We start from the raw sequence: 15717 nt of genomic DNA, 5'->3' as shown, positions 1-15717 counted from the left end.
CCAAAGTGACGTCATTGTGCAGTCCTGAGTTCCACCACTGAGTTCCACCACCTCTTTTCCCAGAAAAAAGCCCTGTATGTGACCATGACATATCGTATAAACTAGGGGGTCTAGAAAGAGTTATGGGTAAGTAGACAAGAAATTTGGAAACTATACCCCCCATTCCCCCCTCTCGGGTTCTTAGAGGTGTAATCACTGATTTCAACCCTTCCCCTTCTTATGACCGGCACTCAGTTACTTTCAAAAATTCCATGCACCTTTTAGACCCTGTCTGATTGACTCCTCCACCAGCCACCGCCTTCTTGTTTAATTTACGTCAGATCCCCACATGCCACTCTGGAAATGTAAAACGTTGTGACTACATTCAAACCTGTATGAAATTCCAGCGCTTATGGAGACTGCTCTTGACTTTCTCGCAATCGAGGAGTTGAGGGGAATGGCTTTTCACGGTGTCTACCAGGCATCGGGTATCCGGCAGGAGGATCGTGGTCCCTAGGGCACCCAAGTGAAGAAATCCTTCTTTGGTGTAGCGGGCAAGCTGGAGGAGGAGAGATTAGAGATGGTTCACTTCTACAGTGTTAGTCTATTGAACAGTCTGTTATGAATGGTTGTAGTTTGAGGGCCAAAGTAGACATCTGTTTTAGCTGTGATAAGGGCTAGCTGTTTTAGAGTGGTCTTGGGGGGACTTATTTGTCTGTGGAGTATGAGATTTATCCACCTGGATGTGCCTCCTAGGAAGGCGGAACATCGATTACCAGATTCTGCTCCTGTTATGAGTGTTGTGGGGACATTAAGGGACATTAAAGGGGAAAGTCTTGTGGATTTTATCCATCTAGAGATACTGTTTGGCAGGGCTTGATATTTTATTTATTTATTTATTTCATTTGGCTTCTATTCCAACCTCCCCGCAAGCGGGCTCAGGGCAGATTACACCATTTAAAACACAATACATAATTAAATATGGTTCCATAAAAACATATAAAAGCATTATAAAATCATACACTTTGATGCAAAAATTACAATAGATAGCTCCCCCTGGTGGCGGCTGCTTAATTAATTTTAAAAACATGCGCACAGGGTGGTGGACAGATCTGATAAGGAGGTTTAACTCATTCACCTCCTCCTCCTATGCAGCCGATGGAGGCCTGGCCCAGCCTCAGTCATATGCCTGGTGGAACATCTCTGTCTGACAGGCCTGGCAGAAAGATAACAAATCCGGCTGGGCTCTGGTTTCAACAGAGTTCTACCAGGTTGGAGCCAGGACCGAAAAGGTCGAGGCCAGGTGGGCCTCCCCGGGGCCAGGGACCACCAATAGTTGTTTCTTGGTTGATCGAAGCATCCTCTGGGGTACATATAGGGAGAGGTGGTCCCGCAAATATGTTGGTCCCAGTCCACATAGGGCTTTATAGGTTAATACCAAAACTTTGAACCTGATCCGGTAATCCACTGACAGCTAATGCACCTGGTGCAGTATAGGAGTTATATGTGCCCCATTTGGGACTCCTGCAATAACACACGCAGCTGCAGTTTGAACCAGCTGTAGCCTCCAGACCAGTCTCAAAGGAAGCCCTGCGTAGAGCGAGTTGCAGTAATCCAGTCTAGAGGTGACCATTGATATGGTGTCAACAGAGAATCTTAAATCTTCTTAAAATGTACTGCAAGATGACCAGGGTTTGAATCCCCACTCGGCTGTGGAGCTCAGTAGGCCCGTCAGACTTTCTCAAAGCCAAGCTACAAGAGACGAATGACACGAGGAGGAGCACGTGGAGTCACAATGTTAGCTGGGAAGCTGAGTTTTAAAAGAGATTGGAAGGCTTTGTCAATTTCCCCTCTCTACAGAGCCAGAGAGATGGCTGCTCAGAGAGTTTGTTAATTTCCTCTTTGCCTTCTGAAGGCTCGGTCAGTTTCACCTCCCCTTCTAAGAGGTGAAGAGGAAATAAACAAACCTTCTGAGTGCTGATCTGTAGACGGGAAATTGACAAACCCTTCTGATCTCTTTAAAACTCAGTTTCCTGGCTAACATTGTAACTCCTTTCACGTGCTCCTCGTGTAATTCATTTCTTGTTGCTTGGCTCTCAGTCTCACATACTTCACAGGATGTGACACACAGGCCTCTTAATGGAGCCTCTTCCACCTCATAAATTATTAAACTATGGCAGGGAACACGAAGTGATTACAATGTGAATGGTCAATTAATGGTTTTATACTATGCTGAGGTAAATCGTCGATCAGGAGTGAGCAACTCCTGGTTCCTGAGGTAAATTATTCTTCCTGCCTCCTCCCGGTGACTCACATAGGTTCCTTTAATTTAACAAAAAGCAAGTTTAATGTCACTTCTGAAGTAGGGTAAATGCCTATTGTGGTTGTCAGATATTATAACATAAATGTGTTCCCAATACTGAAAGCTAAGTTGGGTGGCAGTTTCTTTTAGAGTGCTAAAGTGTCACAATATACACTCATAGACACACACCCAAATGACAGGCTACTTTGCCCTGGTGAAACAGGAGTTTGAGTTTTAGGGTTCAAAGCACAAATGGCAATTGGCACAATGCCTTTACTGGCCAGGTATTGGACACCACATGTTTGCCACATGACTGGGAAGCAGAGAGACAAGGGGAAGGCACCCTACGCATCATGACACTTTTCTCACAGATAGCTACAGACATCATGGGACCTCTTCCATGTGCAACAAAGAGGGGGAATAAATAGGCGTTGACTCTGACTGATTACACTACAAGGTTCCCAGAAGGCATTCACCAACTCGAGACAAGTACAGTGGAAGGCACAGTGATCCATACTTTCTGTCATGTTGGATTTACAACTGAGATTGTGTCTGATTTGGGGAGCAACTTTATGTCCATCCTAATGAAATGACGATGGCCGGGTGAAATTTAGAACTGATTTTTTAAAGAATAAGATAGGGAGGTTAGGATAAGTAATACCTTTCTCAGAGTATATGAATAAGGGAATAGTTAAATAAATATACTGATGGGGCATACTATATATACTATTATGTTGGTAGATCAGATTGTATATTATATAATGAATGTGCAGTATGGTGCTGTGTGTGGTGCCACATTGGTGGCAGGGCACACAGTAGGGGTGTTAATACATATTATAATGACGATAGTATATTTGATAGAATATATGTTTAAAAGAAATAGAATATGTTTAAACTAAGACTTTTGTTATATATTATATTATATTATACTGGTCTGCTATATTGAGGGGTATAAGATCTATACTATATTGATAGTATAACTGATAGATGTATATTATACTGATAGAATATTTGATAGTATAATTGATAGAAGCATACTATATTAATAGGATATTTGATATATATGATAGAATACTTGAAAAAAATTAGAATGTGCTTAGAGTAAGGGAATTATCAAGTAATAAGAGGGGTTAAGGGTTGGAAAGCTGTTGGAAGTCGATAGAGAGGGGGGAGGAAAAGGGTGGGGGATAGGGTCAATTAGATATTGAGGGAATGTATGTATTGAATCTGAAAAGTATACTCACTAATAAATTTTTTTTTAAAAAAAGAAATGACGATGGCCAAATGTGAAGCATTTATCCATTGTGAGGCATTTATGAACTTGTCCGTATCATCCACAGACCAATGGCCTGTTGGAAAGATTCCATTCCACACTGAACCATATGCCGAGGACCTAAATCAGGGCACATTCAGGAGACTGGGACGTTAACCTGCAGTACCTGCTCTGGGCTTACAGAGAGGCACCCCAGGAGAGAACGGGCTTCAGTCTGTTTGAACTCTTATATGTCCAAAAAGAGAAGATCACTGGACCTCCTCAAGGAGGACTGAGAGACAACCCTGTGTTTTATCATTGTGGAGTTTGTATAGTGGTTGCAAAACACCTTGAAATCAGGAAGTGTGAACTTGCAACGTGCTCCAAAGAAACAGAAAGCTTGTGTGATGCAAAGACGAGGAGAACCATCTATAATTTAGGAGACAAGGTACTGGTCCTCCTGAATCTGAATAAAGGGCACAACTTCCAGGTATAAAAGGCAAGGACTGATCTAAATTGCAACCTGCTTGTCAGATATGACGTAAGCAGTAGAGATCAGCAGGACTGCATAAGGACTTATCATGCCAACAAGCTCAAGAATTAACCATGACTGAGACAGAATGGTGATGCATATGTATAAGGAGGAAACAGTCTCTGTACACGAGATGCCTTGGCACATGTTCGTCAAGAGTAGGAAGACACAATGTTAGCTGGAAAACATAGTTGAAAAAGACAGAGCTGGTGGAGATCGCTTCACAGAGGGTTTGTTAATTTCATCGTTGCCTCCCTGAAGGTCTTGTCAATTTCACCTCTCCAGTCTAAAACAGTATGGGATCGCAACCAGAGGGCAGCGAGGAATGGAAATGGGCTGGAGCTGCCTTCCAGAGCCAGGGTTGGACCTGGAGAGGTTACAATGGGCTGAAGTTTCCCTTCTGGCATTTCACAGCCCCTTCACACAGCTCCAGTATATAGCAAAGCCTTTGCCCTTCCCCTGGCTCTGTCTTTTTAAACTACCCTTCCCATCTAAAATTGCATCTTTCCAACACCTGTTCTTCTCCTGCCAGATGTCTCGTGTAGAGAGACTCTGAGAGCCAAGCTACAAGTGACGCCTGACACAGGTTGGACACTTGTCAGCTTCCCTCAAGTTTTGATGGGAAATGTAGGCATCCTGGTCTTGCAGCTGTAATGGAGAGCCAAGCTGTAAAACCAGGACGCCTCCATTTCCCATCAAAACTTGAGGGAAGCTGACAAGTGTCCAACCTGTGTCAGGCGTCACTTGTAGCTTGGCTCTGAGTGTATGTTGGAGGAATAGGGGAAATGCACTGGAAGTACCTGTCTGAATGAGATTGTAATTTCCCCTTCCCTTAATGGACATCAGCCCCTCCCTAGCAGAATCAAGCACAGTAAGATTCCAGTAGAGTCCTCCGTGGATGCAGTTGTGTTTGTAATAATGAGCAGCTGATCAGGAGAGAGCACAGGAGAAAGGATGGCCACCCTTACCATGAAGAACAAAAAATGATGCAGTGCAGTGGAAAGAAGGTGTTGTTTTTTTCAAATATGGTACCATTTTGGTGGAGGAACATGCCCCACTGCTATGGAGCAACGTGATTTAATTCCGACATGTTTACCTGAAGATTCCACAAACTGCAAGAAAACTAAAACTCTGGACGGCGCAACATTAATTCACATGGATTGCCTTGTTCTGAAGATTAACGTTACCATCCGTCCTCCTCTATTATACCTCTGTCTGGTTTCTTGGTCACAGTGGATGAAACTTAATTATACTTCCTCAGACCCACTAAAATAAAGGCTTGTGCAATCTTCACTGAGCCGGGCAATAATTTCTTGGCTCAGTTTTTGGTGCAAATATTTGTCATCTGACAGTCATGATAAACTAGAAGAGCAGAGAACCATGTGCGCTGGTCAGAGCTCTTTGGGTGGAAGGGCGGAATCAAAATGCAGTAAATAAGTAATAAATATATTACTGACTTTGGGCCTTCCTTTGATTTTGCTGACAGTGGCTGCCCTCCAGGTCCTCCCCCTGGATCAGATAGAAGTTTCTCATAGTGACCAACCAGCTACTCCATGGAAGTCCACAAGCAGGACAAGGTGTCAAGGCACAAGCCTGTCACTTCGTGCCCTGGCAGCGGATATGAAGAGATACACTGCCTTCAAATCTGGGGGTTCCCTTAATTTTTTTATTTAGAAAATGCTTATGCTGCCTCTCCAGAGATCTGCTTAAGGCATCTCATGATGACTACAGCAATACAACAAAACTAATGGAGCCAGGGACTCTGGGTTTGATGAATGGGTGAACTCTGTGCATGTTCATGCTCCTAGATTAATCAAGGCATTCCATAATCGCTATCCACATAAACCTGGGGGGGGGGGAGCATCTTAGAGGGGGCAGAATGTCATGTTCAGAAAACTTTCATGTATGCTATTACCTAAGAGACTCCATTTTAATCCTTTCAGTATTATAAGTGCTTTTTTCACAGGTGCCAAGATGTTCCCAAGCAGCTATCTCACAGAGAAGGATTGTTTTGGCTACCGCTGTTCCACCAAGAACCAGCCTTGAAGGACTTTCACTTTCCTGGCTTCAAAGGGACTGTTATGAGAACTATGGGGGGAGGTTGGGCCTGCTGGGATCTGTTACTTTGTACCTTATGCTTTGCCTGTCATTGGTAACAATTCACATGTACCATCCTGAATATTGTATTCAGGCTCGTGGACTATAATGAATTCTTTCTTCAGTAAACTTTTGAAAACAACGGGCTTTTGTCTGATTGCAGAAGGTAGTCTGGAGTAAGGACATTATCTAGCCACAGTTCTGATATTATAAACATAATTTTTTTTTTTGAGCAGCCTAAAAAAAAAAATCCATAAACTGGTCAAGAAGTGAGGAGAAGAACACGAAATAGCTTTAAAAATGCAACTCCCTTGTTAAAACCCTGGCTAAAAAGAAATGTTTTGCCTGGCACCTAAAGTTAAGTAAGCTGTCATTTCTTACAAGAACATAGGGTTGGCCCACTCACGGAACACTGGTGATGTCTCCGTTTGCAAAATGGTTGTGGGCTGTTTGGGTTCCGTTTTTCGGCACCTTTTCTGGGACTGTTGAAAGTGCGTTCCCAGAAAAGGCGCCGAAAAAACAGAAGGCAAACAGCCCGCAACCATTTTGCAAATGGAGACATCTGGATTCCCAGGGGAAAGCTGCCAGCGTTCCGTGAGTGGTTAACTGTAGAGAAGCCTTCCCCAAGGAAAATACTGGAAAAAAGAGTGGAAAACCACACCTGGGGAATTATACAAGAAAGAAACGAATGCAACAATATTAATGTGAAGAGACTATATATAAATTTATAAATTATTAAAGTGCAAAGAGTTCAAGTGCTATAAGTCAAAAAACACATTAATAGATATCCTTCATTCACAATAAAGTGATCCGTGAGTGGGCTGTCCCTGTAAGGGCGTGTGGAAATGGCCATAAAAAAGAGCTCTGCTGGATTAGAAACGAGTGCTGGGAAGCCCATAAGACAGGCCTGAAAAGGCCTGATCCTGTGGTCTGTCTCCAGCATCTGGTACTCAGTGGTCAACTGCCCGTGTATATGGAGGTGCCATTGAAAGAGCTTCCTCTCCACACATTTTTCTCATCCCCTTAAAAAAGCCTTCTCAAGCTGGATGCTATCAATGTCCCTTCCACCAGCAAAATTCCATAAATCAATTGAGGCACTGTGTGAAAAACTCTTTCTCTGGTCTGCCCTGAATGATCTTATTCTATACTTATCTCAAGCTCTGGACTAGACTGTTGGTGGTATGAAAGCCCACAAATCTATTTCAACTTTCCCTTTGACTAAATTAGACTAATTTGTTTTATATCTGCTTCCCACTGAATCCAGACAACATTTTCCACTGGCAAAAATGGAGCTTGACTCCTCCCTCACCCGCAGCTCTCTGATCTCCACAAAATGCAACTCCCGGGGGGGATAAGAATCCCTAAGAAATAACATGGGGGTGGGGGTCTGCAGCAGGAAGGGAGAATCTGTGCAAAATGCCAGTTTAGTCTGGATCCAACTCTGTATCGCAACTCATTTTTAAAGGCTTTGATTTTACAAATCAAAGGCACTTTATTTTCAAACAAATATATTTTGGTTTTAGGGTCCAACTCAAAACTATATTGGAGAGGTGGGGGCTGTAGCTCAGTAGTAGATTATCTGCTTTTGCATACACAAGGTCCCAGGTTCAATCCTGGGTTAAAAGGATCGAGTAGCAGTTGCCATGAAAGACCTTAGCTTAAAATCCTGAAGAGCAGCTGCCAGTCAGAGTGGACAGTATTGACCTTGATATACCAGTGGTTTGACTCGGAAGAAGACAGCTTCATGTGTCTGTTCACATGGCATGTTTGTTTACTTCTGTGTAGTCCAATCCTCCTTTGGATCATGCCCTGACATTATTAATGTGGCAATGTTTGTCCCCGTGAACTATTTGCAGTGGATTTAAAATTCAGGCTGTTTCCACACGTCCTTAAAGGGACGGCCCACTCACCAAATGCTGCCGGCTTTCCCCCTTCTCCCCACATGTCTCTGATTTCAAAATGGTAGTAGGTTGTTTGGCTTCCGTTTTGTCAGCACCTTTTCGGGGACTGCAGGAAAGTGCATTCTCAGAAAGCGTGCTGAAAAAACAGAAGCCAAACAGCCATTTTGAAATCGGAGATGTGTGGGGAGAAGGGGAAGAGCCGGCAGTGTTTGGTGAGTGGGCCGTCCCTTTAAGGACATGTGGCAATGGCCTCAGTGTTTGCTTAAATATGGTTAAATTGACCAACATTTATTTTAAGGAATACAGTTACACAATAATAGTGAAAATCTCTGCCCCCTTCTCTCCATTGTCTGCTATAGGTTCTTAATTTTTTAGTGTTTCTGTGCAGATAGGTAACCACTTCATATAAAACAGCATTTAAAAAAGAGTCACGATGCAAATGATTAGAGGAGAAAGAAGACAATCCCCTGACATCTGACAAAGGGAAGAGATGAAAATTGGAAAGAGCAGGAAGAAGAGAATGACATTGAGCTGGTTTGACAGGCAGCTGAAGGAAATGAGCTTCAGTGCAAAAATTTAAATTCAGAACAGCAGAGAGCAGAAGAAAACATTATTTAGTAAAAACAGATTCCATCTTCTTGCCCACAGATAGACAGATTTTTAAAAAGAGACCTAGTACTTTCCTATCCTGCCTTCCCAAGCAGGAGGTCAGGTTTCTCATTTTGTCCTCACAACAATCCAGCGAGGTAGGGAAGGCCGAGACTGTGCGTGACTGGCCCAAGAACACCCTGTGAGCTTCACAGGTGAGTATGGATTTGAAACCAGGTCTTCCCCATGCCTAATCCAACAGTCTAATCATTACACCGCACAGGATTTGAAGGAAAAGCTTTGACTCTGCCATGGGGAAGCTCACTGGGTGACCACAGGCCACTCACTGTCTCTCAGCCTAATTTACCTCACAGGGTTGTCATGGGGATAAAAAAGAGGAGGGAAGAATAATGCTGCACTCTGATCGGTCTCCACTGGACAGAAAAGTGGGGTAGAAATGTCTAAATTAGTATTTTAAAATGTATCTGAACAGGTGGGGGGTGAGCCACAAATTCCTTTTAGTTATTAATCACCAAAGAGTTCGTATGAAGTAGTGGTTGGACTGTAAAAACCCAGATTCAAATACCCTTCCTAAGACATAAACCCTATCTTTCGGAAGGCGAGTGGAGGATAAACTGCCATGGGGGTATTTTAAACCAAGGATATTTTATTTAAATATATGTACCCCACCTTTCTTTTTGGCTCAAGGATACGAACCAGAAGACACCCCCTCAAATTGTCATCCATCACAGCAACCTGCTGTGTTCTGACTGAGTATGTGCCATCTGTAGGTACTGGCTTACTGTGCATGTGTTGGCAACGGCTGCCAACCACATTTGAGCACAGGCTCAAATACATTAAGAATACTGCTCGTTTTAAACTGGAAAGAAATCACATATATACAAGGTGAGAGCAAAAACGACCTTCCAACTAGAACCAGTTCTGTTTCAAAGCACATCATTTGCATGGCTCACACATCACTAACAATCAGGGCTCTTTTTCTGGGGAAAGAGGTGGTGGAACTCAGTGGGTTGCCCTCAGAGAAAATGGTCACATGGCTGGTGGCCCCGCCCCCTGATCTCCAGACAGAGGGGAGTTGAGATTGCCCTCTGCGCCGCATGGCGCGGAGGGCAATCTCAACTCCCCTCTGTCTGGAGATCAGGGGGCGGGGCCACCAGCCATGTGACCGTTTCCAAGAGGTTCCGGAACTCCCTTCCCCCGTGTTCCCCCTGAAAAAAAGCCCTGTTAACAATGACTGTTTATGCAGACTAATATGCATTCTAACCTGAGGCCCCCAGCCGTGGCATGGGTACAGGATTGCTGTGTGGTTCTCCTGGGGTCCTTGGTCCAAACAAACTTCTTTGACTTTGTTGTTGCGGAGCTGTAACAAACCAAAAAGCAAAATAAATCCCTGCATGGTTCTTAACGGAAATGCAGGCAACCAAATAGTTTGCAATGTTTGCCTTTAAACAGTAATAGGAATGTAACTGGCTTCTCAAAGTTTGCATTCCCTGCAGTGTACAGGTCCATCCGTCTACTGTATTTCCCATATGCCCCTCAACAGTTGTATTTAATGGGGGGGGGGGGAGTTATGGAAGTTTGAAGATTGCTGTTTCTTTTGAAATAGTTCTTATGAAAAAACAGTGCCATTTTGACAAAGCGGCAAAATGTCCGTTCATAAATAATGATTTTAGAATGAAGCAGCTGAAAATGGGACATCAATGGAAATTATTTAATAGAGGTTAGTAGAATTCATTTGCTCAGATCTTTTGCCAGGTTGTCGAACCAGCAGGTGACAAATTAAGACTTCACAGGTATCACATTCCGCAATAGAGGACCCAGAGCTGAAAAAGATTATTTTCTGGCTAATAATAATTTATTAATTTGATATTTCTCTGGAGCTGTTATTTACCCCATTAGGGGAAACATATAGGGAACATGCAGACAACTGGTATAATAATTCCTGATGCACAGCCAATATGTTAGCCTAGAGGCACTTTTCAAGACTGAAAAAAGGTACCCTGGCATTAGCTTTTGTGAATCTGAGGACACTTCAACAGATGTTTGATGCAAACTGTGTTTTCCTTAGAGGACGAATAGCAACTCTGGAGCATGCATTTTTCAAGGCAGAAAAATGGTCCAAGAAGAGAGAAAGTACCGCTTCCCACTGCACCACGTCCCCCAGTCTCAACTGGGTACCTCCCATTATTGTTGGCTACACCACATCTCTTCTCCATGAGTTTATACATGCCTCATAGAATCAGAAGAAAACTTGGCAACCCCTGAAGTCCTTCTACCTGAAAACTGCTGAGATGCCAGATGGCTGCTTTGTGGCGCAGCCAGAACTGGGCTAGCTTTGTTCTTGAGTGGCCTCCAAATTATTTCCTACAGCTCTGATCAGAAATCGACTGAAGAAATGTGTGACACAAACAAAGATCAAAGGCACTTTCTTCCATAAAGAACTTACCTTAAATAATTTGGGTATTGGCCAGAACATGAATGGCATCTTAGTGGTAATTAGCAACACCGCAGCATCCTACCTGGCATGGTGGAATCTGGGACTGAATCCTTGCAGACAAAATTGCGCAACAAATGCACCACACAAAAAGACAAGGAAAGGATGAACAACTCACCCCAAATGACACCTCCACCATCCCATCAAAGGGATGCTGGTAATTTACTTTGTGATTTTAATTAATCTTAACGGCACACATGGGCACCCATTTTATCCCCTGTTCTCTAAACAACACTTCTGCGATGACTATGTATTGTCAATATTGCCTTTGGTCTCCTTATTTACCTATTTATTATCAATATTATTATCAATATTGCCTTTGGTCCCCTCATGTACTTCCTGACTGGAATGTTACGCTCCTTTATAGATGATTTGGTAACATTCCCATAAATAAAAAAGTTAACGTGATGAAAATGTAATCTGAATTTGCCATGTGTCTCCATGCTCATTATGTTCAATATGGTGCTTTGTGGCCAGCTAGGACTGGGCTTTTCTCCAGTATTTCCCAACAGAGCTCATTAGAAGCAGATCAGAAAAAATATCCTTTGGGTAAGACAGAAAATGTAATTCAAGTCCACCGTAAGTCGACGAGTTCATTACATTCAACACAGTGCTTGTTTTTTCTCAATTACCTCCCCATATGCAACGGTGTTGTTGTATCTCCTCATTTCTGGGTAGACATGGTCCAAATACCACTGGAAATTCTTGCACTTCAAACTTTTCCTCAGTGCTTTTCTTTCAGAAATATCCCCAATATCAATTCCCGGATTCTGAAAGAAGGACATTCTCATGTTGTTTTTCTGTTTGCTCGTTAAATTCCTGAAATTCACTGATTTCTAGTGCTGTAGTCCATAAAACATTCAGATACATAGGAGCCCCGTGGTGCAGAGTGGTAAGCTGCAGTACTGCAGCCCAAGCTCTGCTCACGAGTCATGACCTGAGTTTGATCCTGGTGGAAGCCAAGTTCAGATAACCCGGGCTGACTCAGCCTTCCATCCTTCCGAGGTTGGTAAAATGAGTACCCAATTTCCTGGGGGTAAAGTATAGATGATTGAAGAAGGCAATGGCAAACCACCCCATAACAAAAAGCCTGCCAAGAAAAAGTGGTGATGCAACATCCCCCCATGAGTCAATAATTACTCAGTGCTTGCACAGGGGACTACCTTTACCTTTACATATGAAAATAGAACCTGTCTTATACTGAATAAAGTCCATCAGGGACTGATTCCGCACATGTTGGATAATGCACTTTCAATGCACTTTATCAATCGTTTGAGGTGGATTTTTTGTTCCGCACACAAAAAAGTCCGTTCCATATGATCTATAAAGAGGATCGGAAGTGCATTACCCAACATGTGCAGAATCAGCCCCTGAGGTCACTATTGTCTACTCTGACTAGCAGCAGCTCTCCAGGGTCTTAGGTCTTTCACATCACCTACTGAGGACTGGAGGTCTTTTATATTACCTCCTTTTGACTTGGCATGCCAAGGAGTGAAGTTAGGTCTTCTGCATGCGAAGCAGATCCTCAACCAATGAGCCTGCAACCTCCCAAATCCCTCCGCCATTTCTATATGGAAAACAACAGTATAATGGAAAGCAACAGCTATTTGTCCCAGAATCATCTTCGTGTGCTCCTTGCTTCATTCTCCTGGAACAGTGGCTTTAGCTTTGCAGTTTGGCATTTGTGGCTTGGATCCTATCACTTTTGACTGTGTAGCATTGTCTGTGGTGGTGGTGGTGGTGGTGTCTCACTGTTCAGCATGTTCCTCTGGGACTCAACACTGGAGGAACAAATGCACCCCACCACGGAGGATGAGCAGAGGGCGGTCCTGCATGAGTGGAGGGACGGTATAGGAACCAAGCCACTCTAAAAGAATTGCTTGATTCAAACATCCAACCGAAACATGGTAAACTTAAATGAAATCTGGTGTGATTTTTGACGGACAGATCAATGACTAAATAGAACCCCCATGTGCAGAAGCAGTATACTTCTAAATACGAATTCCTGGAGGGAGCAAATATCTGGGTCTCTTGACTTTGCCTCTAGGCTTTCTAGGGAGGGGCACCTGGTCAGCCATTGTGGGAGAATGCCCAATTAGATGGGTGATTGATCTGATCCAGCTATTGGGAGGGGTGGGGGGTGGGGGAGTGAAGCATCTTCTGATTTATCCCCTTCCTTCTCCTACATTCATTCTCTTTACTTTGCTTTCATCTTTTATAAGTGGCCTTTTTGCTTAATGTTGCTGCCTCAGGTGCAAGCCAACTCAGAGTTGCCCGGTCCCCTTATTGTCCCAGCAGGAGGCTGGGGACCTAGCGCTTACCTTTCTTGTGGCCCCAGCATGCTTTGCACATGTGTGATGATGTCACTTCTGGTGATGTCACTTCTGGGTTACATCATCGCATGGGCGCAGAAGCACATGCACACTTTGCAATGGGCCAATTTGGGCCTCAAACAGGCCCAGTTCGGCCAGTTGGAGGCCCAAATTGGCCCATTGCAAATCACATGCATGCTCTTGGGGCAGCGCAATGACATCACTCCTGGGAATGATGGTGTTGCGCTGCCCTGAGAGTGTGCCCAGGAGGCCTGTTCTTGTGCCTTTCTCCCTCACTAGCCAGGTGAGTGGTGGAGGGTGAAAGTGGGGGATCCCCTGCCTCCACCGGGGGGGTGGGGAAGGGGATCCCTGGTTCAGGGAGCAACCTAATTAAAGGTTATGACCCATCAGTAGAAGACCAGTGCAGTAAAACATGCAGTTAAGGAAATCCAAATGATGCCTGAACTTCTCCTTTCTATTAGAATTCCACTTCTCGCTCACACACACCGGGTTAGGCAGGACTAGTACGACCAAGCTGAAGGAATGAAGGTATCAAAGCATACCTCCAGAGGCAAGTTCCACGCAATGTACACATGTGATTTGTAATCGTCCATCCACACCTCAGCCACCCGCAATGCATTTCTCTTGGTGTAGAATCCAATGTTGTTGTTGTAAGGCTTCTTCTTGCGTTCGATGTGTGCAACTCGAGAGCAGGGGAGAACTTCCATGCTACCTCCACAGAGCCACACCTGGAGAAAGACAGCAAGGGTGTGGGTGCTGAGTTTGCTGCCACACCTTACCCCTTACAGGAGGGGAAGAACATCTTTAGGTCTCACATAAAAAGTGGCCCAATGGGGGGAGACCAAAATTTGATTGGAAATCAAAGGTTTATTACGGTCACAAGACCAGCCAAGTAAAGTACAGCTAAAAAGAGCAGTTTTTAAATACTTAAAATGGGTAAATACATAAAAGATAGAATCATATATACGTATATCTATCTAACAGTAAAACTCACTCACTTCATTAATTCACTTCCCAGCAATTGACGTTTCCTTTGTCAAATGATTCCGCTTCCTAAGTGCTGTCACACAGAATTTTGCAACTGCGTAAGATACAGTTCTCTGGCTATCCTCTAAAAGATATACCCGAAGGGTTTCAGGACTAAAATCCGTATAATACTCTAATGGTTTAAATCTATAGAGTAGTGGGATAATTAATTGTATCCTTTCTTCTTGATAGAATTCGCAGTGCAAAAGTATGTGTGATTGGAAATCTGACTCATGCCACACTTACTGGCCCCCATGAGCTAGAAAGTAAGAGTGTTAGCTGATACAACAAAACAGCACAGCTTAAAAAATATAGCAAAACAAACAGAGGAATATTTGCTTTGTTGTCTTTGGCAGTGGGAAGAACGGAAACCTTGGAGGAAGCTATTGGAATTCTTTGTGCCCAACCCGAAACATTATTATTGAAAACTCTGCTTTGCATCTACTTATTACACCATCCTTGGTTTTAAAATAAAATCAAAGTTGTATTTTTTAAAGCACGCATTTAAACTTTGAGTTGTCAAAATATTTCAAATGTGTAGTTCAAGTATTCACTATTTGGTGCCAATTACAACAGATGTCTCCTCCAGCAAGCAAGAAATCTCACGGTCGTATTCACTCCTTTTATGCATTATGCAAAAACTGCTTTCTTCTAATTGGCCATTAAGTGAGAAGAATACGAAGAGGAAGGTTCCAAGAGAACACTCACAGAATACCTGAAATACCACCAAATATCTGTGGTATGACAGCCATTGTTAAAGCACACAAATACAGAATAAACAGATCTCCCCCTCCCCTTCTATACAGTTGCTAGTGTGGTCTGAAAGCCAACTAGATGTGACAAGGGAATCCATGCATTTGCCCCAATCATACATATAAAGGAGGAATGCTATTCAATTTTGCTAGCCGGTGGATTTGATTAGAACATCCCAGTTTCAATTTGGCTTCTCTCTTGGGCTTGTCGAACTCATGAGTCTTTATTTTCACAACATTTTCTGCTTTCGCGTATCCAACACATTCAGTTAAACCGGGGCTTTTTTTCCTCGGAAAAGAGGTGGTGGAACTCAGTGGGTTGCCCTCGGAGAAAATGGTCACATGGCTGGTGGCCCTGCCCCCTGATCTCCAGACAGAGGGGAGTTCAGATTGGCCTCCGCGCTGCTCCAGCGCCACTCCAGCGGCACAGAGGGCAATCC

At 43.6% G+C, this 15717-nt stretch overlaps 1 protein-coding gene across 1 annotated transcript in view; it reads right to left on the bottom strand.

Annotated features, from left to right (window-relative positions):
- GALNT17 (polypeptide N-acetylgalactosaminyltransferase 17) overlaps window positions 1-15717 on the bottom strand; it is a 278401-nt gene that overhangs the window by 4399 nt on the left and 258285 nt on the right. Inside the window, exons 7-10 of the mRNA XM_055000990.1 lie at window positions 14042-14227; window positions 11799-11936; window positions 9937-10032; window positions 371-538 (exon numbers count right to left, since the gene is read on the bottom strand). Of these exons, the coding sequence (XP_054856965.1) occupies window positions 371-538; window positions 9937-10032; window positions 11799-11936; window positions 14042-14227 (588 nt within the window). The remainder of the gene's footprint in view (window positions 1-370; window positions 539-9936; window positions 10033-11798; window positions 11937-14041; window positions 14228-15717) is intronic.

This window comes from Eublepharis macularius, chromosome 17, assembly GCF_028583425.1.
Source record: "Eublepharis macularius isolate TG4126 chromosome 17, MPM_Emac_v1.0, whole genome shotgun sequence".
Lineage (NCBI taxonomy): Eukaryota > Metazoa > Chordata > Lepidosauria > Squamata > Eublepharidae > Eublepharis > Eublepharis macularius.
Note: the sequence above shows the minus strand (reverse complement) of the source record. Positions and strands in the feature narration are given on the sequence as shown.